Below are 15,161 nucleotides of genomic sequence, written 5' to 3'. Positions count from 1 at the left end.
ATCTCTAAAAATGAATTGTGTAAGCAAACAGTAACTGGAGTTAGAATCAAACATAATTCACCCTTCCACTTTTTGCCCCACCCCACACACACACACACACACACACACACACACACATATATATATATATATATAACTTGGAAAAATTTGAACCCACTAGAATCCTTTGAGTCATTATCAAAAGATGACAGACATAAAAACTTAATAAAGTTTTGAAGATCGAGTTTTTTGAATATATCTTGAACATCGATCATCCAAATAAAGAATTCACAACAATGTTTTTTTTTTTTTTTTTTTTTTTTTGGGAATATTCGCAACTACGGAAAAATCGTTGTTTAACAACGATGCAACCTGTAAACAAATAAACAGTATAGATGATAAATTGAGAACAAAACACCACAAAAAATTAACAAATATAAAATTACTGCAAAACCCAAAAAAATAGATTTGTGCAACACTTGTATTTCAAACCATATAATTCCTCAATTTATTTTTCAAACTAATAGACTAAAGAATTAGTTTGCGAATAATAAATGTGGAAAATAAACATACATAACACATGCGCAAAATAAGAAGAATACTCTACATGCAAATCATTATAAAAAAAATGAATGATATGGTAAAAAAAAAATTGAGAAACTATGGTAAAATTGATATAACTCAAAATGAAAATAATTTTGTTTGTGTGTATTTTTGGTGTAGACCGTAGAAATAGTTTACACAACTTTTAAGAGTAATGACCACAAAGACAATAAACAACATGTTTTTATTGCAATTTAGTGTGATCTTTTTTGAGCCATGCTTCTCATTGCAATCTTCCCAAGCTATGATCAATGTAATATCATGAAAACAAAGACCTATAATGAAACTACATGCCCTACAAAGAATAATACCGATTAAATATAATTTTTTTTTTTACTAAAGAGACCAATAAAAATTGTATAAATTAATTGATTCCTATAAAACAATTTTATCTTCGTATTGTACAAATATTAATACAAAGTAAACTCATCTAGTACTGAGATTCAAAAAGTTTGAAACTAACCTCAAAGTAATGTCAAGCATCTCAAAATTTTAGAAAAATCAATGTTCAGCCACAAAATAATCGTTCAACCAAAAATTCTAAATACAAAAATAAATATGTGAATTGAGAATTTTAAAATACACTAAATAAAAAGGAGAGAGAGAGAGAGAGAGAGAGGGAGGTATTATTGTCGTGTTGAAGCTAATTTTCCCATTGCAACTCCTAAACTACATGTATATATAGAGAGATTTAGAGAGACAATCCAAATTTGAGAAATATATAAAGTTGAAGTTTTGCAACATTTTGTTGAGGAAGGGGAAAGGATGTAAAAAATTGAAAGTTTATTACATTTTGGTAACAATCATTTATCAACATATGAGAGATTGTGATAAATATATAAAATGTAATCTATATAATAATAATAATAATAATAATAATAATAATAATAATAAGTGAAACTGAGAGAAACTAAAATTAAGTCAAATTAGAATTCTAATTTTAGAATTCTAATTTTGCACCATATGTCTAAATTTATGTGGAGACCACATCATAATTATCCTTCCAATTATTCAATTCAAATCTAAAATTAGATTCCAATTTTGCTCCATCTGTCTACATTTAAGTAGGAGTGTGGGACCGTTATACCATTCTCACAAATAAATAAATAAATAAAAATGTTGTGCTCCTTTTTTAGCTAAATAAAACGTTAAGTTCACCTCCCCTTCTAGACTCTTGCATTTTACATTAAAATGCAGTGCTTTTTTTTTTTTTTTTTTGGCTGAATAACATGTTCTGCTATTCTTTAATATCAGACCCATAAGTTCACCTCCCTTTCTACAAAAATCAAACAAAAATCAGAAAATCCAAATTCCTTTCACACCGGTTCAGGAACCTTAATATACAACTCTCCTATTTTTCATTGAATGCTATGGAATTTGAAAGGGATCTCTCGGGATCAATGATGCATGCTTTTGGGTTTTTCTATATCTTTATATAGGAAGAGGTTTTTGGTCAGAATCGTTCATTGGACCCATTCCACCGCTTGTGGATGATAAGCGGCAGGCATCTTCTCTGTAAGCAATACATAATTGTTACCTCTCTCTCTCTCTCTCTCTCTCTCTCTCTCTCTCTCTCTCTCTCTCTCTCTCTCTCTCTCTCTCTCTCTCTCTCTCTCTCTCTGATGATATCATATATCCTAGATTATAAAATTGGGTACCTGAAAACAGTTTCTCTAAGTTACTTTGCTATTACCTTTTTTTTTTTAAAGTTAAATTGTATTGCCTAGTTTCAAATGAATTTAAAATGATACTATAACTAAAATTCTTAAACAATAAGTTTTAAGATATTTAGGGTCAGTTTGGATATCGCTTATTACTAAAAACTAAAAACATTATAACCAAAGAATTTTTAAATGTGTGAATAGTGCCGTAAGACCTAGTTTTAAAGTTAGATTTACATTTTTCCGTACTTGCGGATCCCGTGTTTTTGGTCAAAATCGTTCATTGGACCCACTCTTGCGGATGATAAGCGGCAAGCATCTTCTCTGCAAGAAATACATAATTGTTCCCTCTCTCTCTCTCTCTCTCTCTCTCTCTCTCTCTCTCTCTCTCTCTCTCTCTCTCTCTCTCTCTCTCTCTCTCTCTCTCTCTCTCTCTCTGTGATGATATCATATATCCTAGATTATAAAATTGGGTACCTGAAAACAGTTTCTCTTAGTTACTCTGCTATTACCCTTTTTTTTTTTTAAGTTAAATTGTATTGCCTAATTTCAGATCAATTTAAAATGATACTATAACTAAAATTCTCTAACAATAAATTTTAGGAGATTTAGGGTCAATTTGGATATTGCTTATTGTTGAAAACTGAAAATACTGTAGCAAAAAAATTTTTAAACGTGTGAATAGTGCCATGAGACCTAGTTTTAAAGTTAGATTTACATTTTTCCATACTTGCGAGTCTCGTGAATTGTGCACGAAACCCAGCCAAAAAACGCAAACGCTAGCACAAACGCAAATGCGTTGCTATCCAAACTAAAGCTTAGAATAAAATTTAGGCCAAAACATATTATTGTGCTCTAAGTTGCTAATTACTTTAGTTGTGCTCACTGTTAGTTTTGTACCCTTTTCTTTTAACTACCCTCCTTCTCATGCCACATCTTTTAATTGATAGATTTACTTACACAGTAGGATACACAAACTGAAGTTTCAACTTTGAATGTCCACTTAAGGCGTAAGTTCCATTTTATTGATTATTTTGAAATCCTTTGAAATTTATATTTGACAATATTGTTGTTCACACTATCTAACTCGCATTAAATATTACTGCTTCTAACTGGTAGATTTACTGAACCATGGAATTTTAGCAAGCCAACACAAACATGTGAGAGTTTTGGGGCTATTCTATGCTATGAAGAGAGGAATGTCAAGTTAAGAAGACCATCACAACCAAAGTTTTCGTTGTGCGGTTTGGAAGGACTAATTTATTTACCTTTGTTAAAACATGCACCTCCATTGTTGAAGAATTGCTAAATTATAGTGGCCCTTCATTTTTAATAGTATATCTAATACATTTATATTTTATTGTAGCTATCCAATATAACAATGTCCAAAGGATACAACTTTCTTAATCAAACATCTAATGCTAAGGAGACATGGAGAATTAGAGTGAGAATATATAGAATGTGGAAAGCAGTGAATAAGAGAAGTGGAAATAACCTCATCAGTCTTGACATGATCTTTATCGATAAAAAGGTTATTATACTTCACAACAATGAAATGTTGAATCTTTCAACTATTCATTGTATTTGTTATATAATATATAAACTAACTTTTGACTTCCAATTTATTTTTTACAGGAAAAAAAAAAAAAAAAAACTTAATGCATGCAATTGTAAGAAAGAATGTGTTTCAAAAATTTAGTACCATCCTATGTGAAGGAGGAACATTCATCATTTCAAAACTTTAAAGTAATCATGAGAAATAAAGATTATAGACCTGTTTCAAATGACTTGAACATCATTTCTCTGTTAACAACTTCGGTTAAGGAATGCAATGAAGAAAGTGAACTCACACCTATGCATGCCTTTGAATTTGCAACATATTATTGTATCAATAGTCATTTGAATGATAATTCTTACCTAACAAGTAAATCATATTTTACTTCACCTCTTCTCTACTTTAATTAATTAAAATCCATCCTTCAAATATATTTTTAGCATATACAAACTCTTTTAGATATAATTGGAAAACTATTGCTATTGGACCCATTGAACAAGTTCACTTTGACAATGGCTCTACAAATATAAGAAATCTTCAAGTTCTACTACCTCAGTAAGGAACATTTCATTTTACTGCCATTGATTACAGACAATGTACACTTTATCTTAACCTTTTAATGTCTATTGAACATTGTAATGTACCATCAGGGACAGAGAACTAAAACTCTCATTGTGGGATGAAAGTGCTGAAATAATTACTGAAAATGACTTCAAAGAAAGTGATGGTCTATATATAATTATTGTTACTTCAAAGACTATAAAATCATTCCAAGGTAACGAAAGATAGATACTATATGTATATATAACATATTTTATATATGAAAAAAATGTATATGACAAATTCTTCAACGTATTTTATGTTTTTTTTTTTCCCTAAGGCAAACTAAATCTTAACACCACAAGTGCAAGTAAAGTCTACGTCAATATGGACATTATATAGGTTTCTGATCTTATTGACAAGTTCATAAACATTTACTTTACTAATTCTCTATGATGGATTATCAATGGATTTTTTATTTTTTAAATTGATCTCTAGCTTTGTTCAGATATAAAGTTGTTGAGGATGAATACGATAATGTTGTTTGATATATTCCAGCATGTGACAAAAATCCAAAATTTGAATCAAAACTGATAGTGCAAACTATGATGTCATTGGCAGAAATTAAAGCATTGGAATGGGTGAAAGGAGTCAAGGTTTTCTTTATCTTGAACTATTTCAAATCGAAATTTTTATTATTCAATTAAAACTAACTACAATGAATGATTTTGCAGGAAAAGTTTTTTACTTGTTATGTTGATATTGTAAACATAGAAATAGAATTTGGGTGGAATAATATCCCATGTCAACTTTGCACAAAAAGTTAAACAACAAAATAATATGTTTTGGTGTGATACTTGCAAATCTAAATCTCAATTCCCTATGCCTTGGTGAGCAAATTGTTCATTGCTTATACTATATAACTATTAAAATAACTGCATAGGAAAACCAAATGATAATTGCTTTAATTATAAATGTAAAAATAACCTTATTACATTTTCTAACTTCTCTCATTATTATATTCAGTTACAAAGTAAAAATCCAAGTGAAGGATCATATTGTGATGACTTTTTTTGCTCTTTTTGATAAAGATGTAGAAAAAATAATTTAGAAAACTACTTTGGAACTTTCTTCAAAAGTATCTAATCTAAACCTAACATTTCTATTATACTAATAAACTTTGGATTTTACATCATATTGTGCAGAATTAAGAGCCAAATAAAGTACCTCAATAAATTCAAAACTTTCTTGGCAAATCCTATACATTCCAAATAAAATTTGATAATTACAATGTTAAAGAGGGATGGGAAGTTTACACTGTCACATGTGTCTTTAAATCTGAGTCTAACAAACACTCAGGAGATGTTGTTGCTGACAGCATTCAGATGAAACAATTAGAAACACGGGTTAACCATGGCCAAACTATTGCAAATGATCCTATCAGTACTTCAGATATTAAATTACTTACAAGCTTAAAGGATATAACTGATGACAACATAATAGATGAGAGCATTGGAACCATGATGAACCTTATCCTTATAGTTATGAAGAATTTGTGGTTACGTGCAAGAGATGCTCGATCAACCTTAAAATATTTAAGTTGGTGAATAGGTTTTTTTAAGTTTGACAAACAAAAAATATATATTAATGTCCCTCTATATATTTTAAATAATAAAATGGAATATTCTCTTCTTCTTTTTTTCATTGTAGCATCACTTAAATAATAAAATGTAATATTCTCTATTTTTATTCATTGTTTTATCTAATGCTATCATTTGTATGATAAAAAAAAATAGCATCACTTAAATAATAAAATGAAATTTCTTTTCATTGTTTTATCTAATTCTATCCTCCCTGTGATAAACACGAGTTACATACTAGTAGCTATAAAAAAAAGAGTAAACTTGAAAAGGTAGATGGACTTTATCTGGCAATGCAATAAGCAAAATGAATAAATGCAGGAAAAAAAATAATAACAATAAGTTATGCTACAGCCACAAACTATTTTACAATATTTTTACAAATTGTAGATGTGTCCAACTCCTTATTGGTTTTCATTTAAACCCACCATTAACATCATATTTTCATTTAGCAGTTTGTAAAATTTTTTGTAAAAAAGTTTTTATCCCTAACATTACTCAAAAACAATAATGGCAAATTGGTATCAAATAGGGAAACAAAATATACATTTTTTTTAACCCAAAAACTTTCCTTTTAAACTCACCACAAATGGGTGTGTCCTCCACTCCCTTTTTTCTTCTTCTTTTTTTTTTTTTTTTGAGTAAACTACATATTTGGTCTCTATCCTTACTACATATTTCAATTTGATCCCTAACTTTTTAATTATGTCAATTTGGTTCCAAACCTTTCAGTGTTATGTCAATTTAATTTCTGTTGTTATATCTTGGATGAAAATTGATGACATGTCAAATGGCCAAAATAAAATTTTAGTGTATTGTCAAATCAGCAAAAGCTAATTTTTTTATTTTAGCCATTAGACGCATCATCAATTTTTATCAGAAAAATAACGGTATGGACTAAATTAACATTGTACTGAAATGTTAGGGACCAAATTGACATAATTGAAAAGTTAGGAACCAAATTAAAATATGGTGTATACAATAAGGACTAAATACGTAGTTTAGCCTTTTTTTTTTGGAGGTAAAAGATTTTTTTTAAGGAGTGATTAATTATGGTATTAGATATTTGGCTAATTATAGTATTGGACTTTTATTTATGGTACCTTTAACTAATATGCATTGTATTTGGAGTTTATTTTTTCTCATTTTAATTAGTATTTAACACTCTACAATTATCGTACCTTTGAATAACATGTCATGTGGGTAATGTGTATAACTTAAACAAATTAAAACTTGTCACATAACATTATTAGTTCATATCATCCTAATTTATTGAGGATTTTGCTATATGTCAATGTTATATGCTTCAGTAAAGATACATGTGGTATGATTGTGTGCATCCACCAAGTTGGAAACCAACTTTTATAATATATTATAGATTGCTAAGCCATTAAAACCTATAAGAGATTCCTTCAATTGAAGACCGGCGACCTTAGACTCTTTAATTGAACATTGGCGAAGGTTTAAATTAAAGTTTCCAGTATTATTCTTCTCATCAAAAAAAAAAGTTTACAGTATTATTTTCGCTGTTTAGTATTACAAATCATAAAGAAATAGGTAATGGCTCATGGTAAGCTGCTATATAATGGGAACAGAGATGGAGTCCAAAGCCTGTGTCTTAGAGATAGTAGATAGTCACGCCAAGCTTAGTAAAGTGAGCTTAATTTAATGAGGATTTTGACTATTTAGTTAGACTGTTGACGAAAGGTATTGACTATCTAGGATTTTCCACATCATTGTGGGTATGATTTTCAAAATCATTATTTAGTTATTTATTTATTTATTATTATGTCAAAAAAAAAAAGATAGTTTTAAACTAACTACTATGTAGCAAATTAAAAAATTTCAAAATCAACTATTTCTCAACAACATAAAAATTGAGTTTTACACTAACTACTACTCAACAACATAGGAAGTTTTAAACCAAACTAAAAACGTTGACTATTAATTGATCTTCTAATATTTTGTTACATAAATTTTGACTGTCCCACAATTTTACACATTATTTTTTTTATTAATTTATATATTATGCCAAAGGAAAGTTTTAAACCAATTATATATCAAATTTAACTCAAGTTGAAATATTTTTGTAGAAGTATAATATATGAAATATTTAATTATAGAAATTATAGAATATGTATATTTTGGAATATTTTTATAGTTAAGTTTTTTCAGTAAAAAAAAAACGCATAAATATAATATATAATATAATAAGTGTATTTTATATTTTATTAACTTTTTTTTTTCAAACCTTTGATCTCCTCGTGCTCCTAGAGTCGGACTCTAAGTCGTATAAAAAAAAACTACCTTCTCCAACTCCCCACCTTATCAGTTTTCATACATATTTCACTTCTCACACACAAAACCCTTATCTCTCTCTCACTTCCAATAATGGCTTTGGTGACTACAAACATGTTCCATTCCGGAATAAGAGCCGGAGTTCTCTCTTTCCTCGAGCTAGTCCAAGACACGCTCCACCCCGATCAACCCTCATCGTCGAAGACGAAGAAGAAGGCTTCGACCAAGGCCGCGATCGAGTCAATGCCGAGAGTGACAATTACGGCAAAGGAGGACTGCTCAATTTGCTTGGAAAAGTTCAAGGTTGGAGGCGAGGCTAGAGAGATGCCCTGTAATCACAGGTTTCATTCGGGTTGTATCGAGAACTGGCTTTGGGTTCGCAACTCGTGTCCACTTTGCCGATTCCTTATTCCATTAGAGGAATTAGAGGAAAAAGAAAGTGGAGGAGAGTTGTAAGGAATTAAAGGAAGAAGAAAGTGGATTCGGGTTCAGGTTTTGGTGGTGAGTCCTCTCTAAGTAGGGAATGAGTGTTGATGATGACTGGTCAACGCAAAACATAGAGTTTTGATTTCTGAAGACACTCAAACGATAGAGTTAGACAATTAGCTAATTACAATTTGTACACTGGTACAATTAGTCATTATTTTTTTCCAAAGAGTATAATTGTTTGTTTATATGTTTCTGTTTTTTTTTGTTTTTTTTTTTTTTAATAAGATTTTGAGATAAACATGATCACCTCGTACTTTTTTTTTTTTTTTTGTTGAGAAAATGATAAACATGATTATCTTGTACTCCTAGTTATATGAAAAAAATAATAAACACACAAAATACTACCTTATTATATTTCTCTTCTCCCACACAAAACCCTTCTCTCTGTGTGAGAAAATAACTTTGAATAATGCCTTCATAATCGGTCATGTTCCAACTCCAACTCAAAGTTAGTTCTCTCCTCTATCTAGGCCTACACTTTCTCAATCTTGTAACCTCCTCTTTGTCGAAAAAGGCTGTTTCGAAAGAGGAAATGGCGGAGGAGGACTGCTCGGTTTGATTGGAAGAGTTTGATACAGGAAGCGAAGTTAGAGATATGACCTGTAAACACAGAAGTGGCTTCAGGTTCGTGGATCGTGCCCGCTTTGTAGATTCGTTGTGCCAAAGATAACAGAATGTTGAAGTTGAAGATGTAGAATAACTGAATAAGATAAGGTTTTGATTTTTTTTTTTTTAATAAAGGAAAAATAGATAGGTTCTTTTAATCATTTATTTATTTTTAATTATTTAATATTTTAATTTTTTTTAATACAAAATAGAATTCTACTCTAACATAATCTAAGTGTATATGTGTGTGAAGCTCCCTCCTGGAGACTTGAACCCCAGTACTTGCCCCCCACACCCCACAAACACTTATACTTGTAGAATGACCATCGCACCAAGAGTATGCGGTGGTATTATTTTAACTTGATAGTTGTATCTCGTAGCTCTTTTTCTTTTTTCTTATGAGTATATGTTTGTTTAATTTAGTAACGTATAGTACCACAAATTTTTCAATAACAAAATAAAACGTGTAATACGCTAATATATACTTTTACACACGCTTTATCGCAATTTCTAATTGATTTTAAGTTTTTTTTTTTCTCAGTAAATTAGATTTAGTTTTTCTTTTTCTCTCAAAAAAAGATTGAGTTCTTTTTTATTTTCCTCTTTTTTCAACTACTTTTGTTTTTTTTTTTTTTTTTAATTTAATTATATCCAATGGCATAGGTAGCAAGTTCACAAAATATTTGGAACTTTGGAAGAAAAGAGAAGGGGAACGGTTATCATTTTCTCACGTTTTTGTTCACTTAAAAAAATTTGAACTACTTTTTTTTTTCCTTTTGTTGCTTTGATTCACCAATTGTTATAAGCCATATTGGAACTACATTTTCCTTCTTTCTTTCTGGCTCTAATACCACGCTGTCATCACTTAATTTTAAAATTCAGATTTGCATGCGTAACATTGATATCAGCATGAACCAAACTAAACTTATAAAAACTTCTATTTTAATCCAACCATTCTTTTAACATGATTATTCAAGAGGATATAATGCTCCTTGTGGAAATTTTTCGAGAGGATATAATGTTCCTTGTGGAAATTGAATGTTTAACGATATCATCTTTAGGTTGCTAAGCTTGCATATAATGCACATGAGAAGACAAGTAGCCTGCTTGATTAACAAATAAATTTTCATTTAAAAAACTAAATAACGAGAATGGCATAATGTGGGTTGAAGAACCCTAACAAAACCATGAACTTTCAAGTTAAGTAGTCTAGCTCATTAGGAAGTCCCATCAACACCTACCCAAAGGAAATAGGCCATATGCAAAGTTATGGATGATATTGTTTAGACTGGTTGGCACTTGGCGTTGGTGGGAAAAGCTGGTATATTAACCCAAGGTAGGCTCCATTTTGACAAAAGAATATAATATAGAAAATACTTACTAATTAATTATATGTTATACATTTTCTTTCATTCGGCCAAAAAAATAAAAACTTTTTAGTTGTTTCATATATTTTTAACTTAAAATGATTTTTTTTTATTGTTTTTTATCTAAGATCTAATATACACACGTACATATTATACATGACAATAAGATGTAAAAATTTATATTATAATAAAATTTTGATGTTTAGATAATTAAATAGAAAACATGGAACTAAAGGATATTGTTTTTTTGATAATTTATGGTCGTATATAGTAGCTAATTTTAACAAATTAAATAGTTATGCTAGAGATGAATATATATATATATATATATTGAAGTTTAGTCAAGTAGAAATATTTTTGTAGAAGAAATATTTAGATTATAGAATTTGTATTTTTATAATATTTTTATTTTAAACAAAAAGTTATGCTTTTTTGTGTTATTTATTTTCCACGGAATCTAGCCTCTTCACTCTTTGGTCCTCTCCAAACCCTAGATAACCTCGTACTCCCAGAGGCCAGAACCCTAGTTGTACTCTTCTCACACATAAAACCACTCTCTTGGAATACAACTTTCAATCATTTCTATTTCAAATTTGTATTCAGATTTGAAAGTGGTTATTTCAGAAACGATCGAAATCTCAAGCTCAAGATGGAAACCTTATTTATAGATAAGGATTGCTTATATAGATTTTTGCGTAGGTCTTTAAGATAGTGAAATAGTGCAAACGGTTAAAATCAATATTTTTTTTTTCCAAAAGATAATGATTGAGTTTACAAAGATTTTATCTTTTAAAGTTTACATATGTTATAGGAGTTCTTATATAGCATAAAAAAAAATAAAAAAATAAAAAAAGATATGTTTGCTAAAAATAAAACTTCGAAAAAATGTTAAATTTTTTACGAGTGAAGGAAAAAAAAGTGTAAGAATATTCTTAAACATTATTTATTAAGATTTTATTTTGCCCGGCATCTTGTAGATTAGTCCTTTACAAAACTTTGATAACCTCGTACTCTCAGAGCTCAAGTTGTATAAATAAAAACACACTACTATCGCTTCAACTTCCACCTTAATAAATATCATTATATATTGGCGTAAATGCACTTTTAGTCCCTACATTTTGATGTTTTTCCATTTTAGTCCCTACATTTTATTTTTTCCACTTTTAGTCCCTAAACCAATTAACGCGTTCCATTTTAGTCCTTTCCGTTAGTCAACCGACGGAAATAGCTGAGGTGGCAGCTTGAGGTATTAAAATATTATAAAAATGCCACATCACCTATGACACATCAGCATATAAATTTAAAAAATTAATTTATTAATTTTAACAAAATTAAAAAACATAAAAACTAATTTTAAACAAGAACATGAACCCAGATGAACACAAGAACATGAACCTATGAACACAACCCCAGAATTTTCTCTCTCCATTTTAATCTCCTCTCTCTAATTTTCTCTCTCTTCCTTCCTCCCCAGTCTCTCTCTCTCCACCATGAACAAACCCAAACCCCAACCATAGCAAGATCAACCACATGAAAATGGCCACCTTGCCATCACCGCGCCACCAGCCAACAACCACCACCACAACCAAACTCACCACAAACAACAACCACCAAGAGGAAAAGAAACACAAAAAATTGCCAAAAACCACAACCAACAACCACAATCACAAGACACGGCCACCATAAAAACCACCAAGAGAAAAAAAAATCGAAGAAACCCACCACGAGGAAACACAAAGACACCAAAATCAGAAACCCATACTGCCGATCAGAAACCCACATCGCCGATTAGAAACCCAGGCCATCGATTAGCACACAACTCGCCGATTTCTGCCTAAATCACGCCAATCTCGCCACAAAAAATACCCATAAAAACGCCATCATCGCCGTGAGAGAGAGACTGATCTTGCCACGACCTCACACAATTTACTATTTAATTATTGTAAATTATTATTTTTGATATTTTTATGTAAAAAAACGTTATTTTAGGTTTAGGTGATTTATTTCCTTGTTTTTAGGTGCATTTAATGCTTTTTAGGTCAAACTTGGTTCTTATTATGGTTAGGTATCAATTAGGAGTTATTTTAGATTATGTTTTCTTATCTGTCAAGTTTTAAGGAGCCCTTAAATAGGCCCCTAAGTCTGTAAACGTTTTTCACAGACTATTATCAATAAACTCAGACTTGTGTCTATTGTATTCTCTGGTGGATTCCAGACCTATCACCTTGTGGATTCAAGGAACCCCTCGTGGACTCGAGGTTTACTACTCAAACCCTAGCCATGTTTTGGAGGTTGCTCATATTGTTGTTTTGTGTAAATCTCTTGTGAGATCTAGATGAGTTTTCCTTTACACAAATCTTAGGGTTTTCAAGGAAGAGATGTTATCTATACCTTGATGATCAACTCAGTTGCTGCTATTGAAGCTTAAAGAAAAACAAGTGTGGGTGCTTGTACTTGGTGGTGAATCCAAGAAAGAAGGAGCCTGTGGATTCGGAGCTTGCACGTGGTCGTGTCAGTAAGTTCTACTGGTGGGTAGTAATAAGAAGTCGAGCGTGGGGGCTTGTAAGTCTTATTGTATCAATTTTGATTCTTTCAAGATAGTGGATTCAAGTTTACCTTGAGAATAGCTATGTCAAATCCTCCCCAGGTTTTTACTGTTTGGTTTCCTGGGTCATCATATCATTGTGTTATTTACTTTTCTGCTACTTTATATTTTTGATATGATTGTTTGATTGTGATAACCTAGATTTGCATAATTTGACTAAATTAATCACTTGGCTAATTAACTAGGTTAATCACTTGGCTAATTAACTAGGTTATTTGTCTTGTGCACAAATTGGTTCATATAACGGCCTAAGTGGGTCGCAGTGAGCCAAGCCCAATCCACCCAACACCTACCCGTCCCTCTCAGTGACCCAAGATCCCATATCAGCACTAGGCCTAGGAACTATCAAAAAGGACAGCAATTAAAAGAATCAAATAGATTATCTCTAATGCCATTGGTACTCTAAGTCAAAATTTCCTTCATACATATGCTAGTCAGTAATTATGTAATGCACAGAGAAGCTCAATATCTTATATGCATGAAGAAGTTCAACAAAAATTAAAATAAGATCGTTTCTTTATCTAGTTTATTTGTTTCTAAATATTGAAATAATATTTATGGTGATTATTATTAGGGATTTGTTATGATTGTGTTTGTATATAAAATTATTTATTATAATATATAAAAAGAAAATATGAAGTGACACTATTTTAATAAATAGTATAAATATAATAGGATTTATATGGAAACTTTATAGAATCTAAACTGAAGTAAAATATATATTAGAATAATGATGCGAGAAAATGTGACTTTTTGAAATGATTATATCAACGTCATAAAGTTAACAAAAAGTGAAAGGTTTTGATGAGCAAAAATAGAGTAGATAATTTACAGTTTTGGGATTTACCACCCTAATTAATTATTTGAGCATTCTTTTAAGAACAAAGTTTAGCTACAAAATTGGTTGTAGCCTTAGGCTACAAACCCACTCAATAAAATAAATATTACTGCATATTTTGAAAATCTAACCGTTGAATTATATGTTCTTTATACTCTTAATACACATGACAATTTTTGTGTCAATCGGATATTATTTACTATATAATTTATAATCTTATATTTTATACATAATTTTAAGGCGTAAATGCACTTTTAGTCCCTATATTTTGACGTTTTTCCATTTTAGTCCCTACATTTTATTTTTTCCACTTTTAGTCCCTAAAACCAATTTATGCGTTCCATTTTAGTCCTTTCCGTCAGTCAACCGACGGAAATAGCTGAGGTGGCAGCTGGAGGTATTAAAATATTATAAAAATTCCACGTCACCTATGACACATCAGCATATAAATTTAAAAAATTAATTTATTAATTTTAACAAAATTAAAAAACATAAAAACAAATTTTAAACAAGAACATGAACCCAGATGAACACAAGAACATGAACCTATGAACATAACCCCAGAATTTTCTCTCTCCATTTTAATCTCCTCTCTCTAATTTTCTCTCTCTTCCTTCCTCCCCATTCTCTCTCTCTCCACCGTGAACAAACCCAAACCCCAACCATAGCAAGATCAACCACATGAAAATTGCCACATTGCCATCACTGCGCCACCAGCCAACAACAACCACCACAACCAAACTCACCACAAACAACAACCACCAAGAGGAAAAGAAACACAAAAAATTGCCAAAAACCAAAACCAACAACCACAATCACAAGACACAGCCACCATAAAAACCACCAAGAGAAAAAAAAAATTGAAGAAACCCACCACGAGGAAACACAAAGACACCAAAATCAGAAACCCATACTGCCGATTAGAAACCCATATCGCCGATTAGAAACCCAGGCCATCGATTAGCACACAACTCGTCGAT

The 15,161-nt window shown here is 30.6% G+C and overlaps 1 protein-coding gene and 1 long non-coding RNA gene across 2 annotated transcripts; both read left to right on the top strand.

Annotated features, from left to right (window-relative positions):
• Positions 1–1,805: 1,805 nt before the first annotated feature.
• LOC136069732 (uncharacterized) lies at positions 1,806–3,626 on the top strand. The gene is made up of 3 exons (XR_010630959.1): positions 1,806–2,097; positions 3,194–3,253; positions 3,363–3,626. It is a non-coding gene; the product is annotated as an uncharacterized LOC136069732 (long non-coding RNA).
• A 4,743-nt stretch (positions 3,627–8,369) lies between these two features.
• On the top strand, positions 8,370–8,732 carry LOC136069741 (E3 ubiquitin-protein ligase SIRP1-like). The gene has a single exon (XM_065778578.1). It carries the CDS (start codon positions 8,370–8,372, stop codon positions 8,730–8,732), a length of 363 nt encoding a protein of 120 aa, XP_065634650.1.
• The last annotated feature ends 6,429 nt before the right edge of the window (positions 8,733–15,161 follow it).

The sequence above is a fragment of the Quercus suber genome, unplaced genomic scaffold (assembly GCF_002906115.3).
Source record: "Quercus suber isolate HL8 unplaced genomic scaffold, Cork oak 2.0 scaffold_186, whole genome shotgun sequence".
NCBI classification, from domain to species: Eukaryota; Viridiplantae; Streptophyta; class Magnoliopsida; order Fagales; family Fagaceae; genus Quercus; species Quercus suber.
This window is presented reverse-complemented; position numbering and strand designations above follow the sequence as displayed.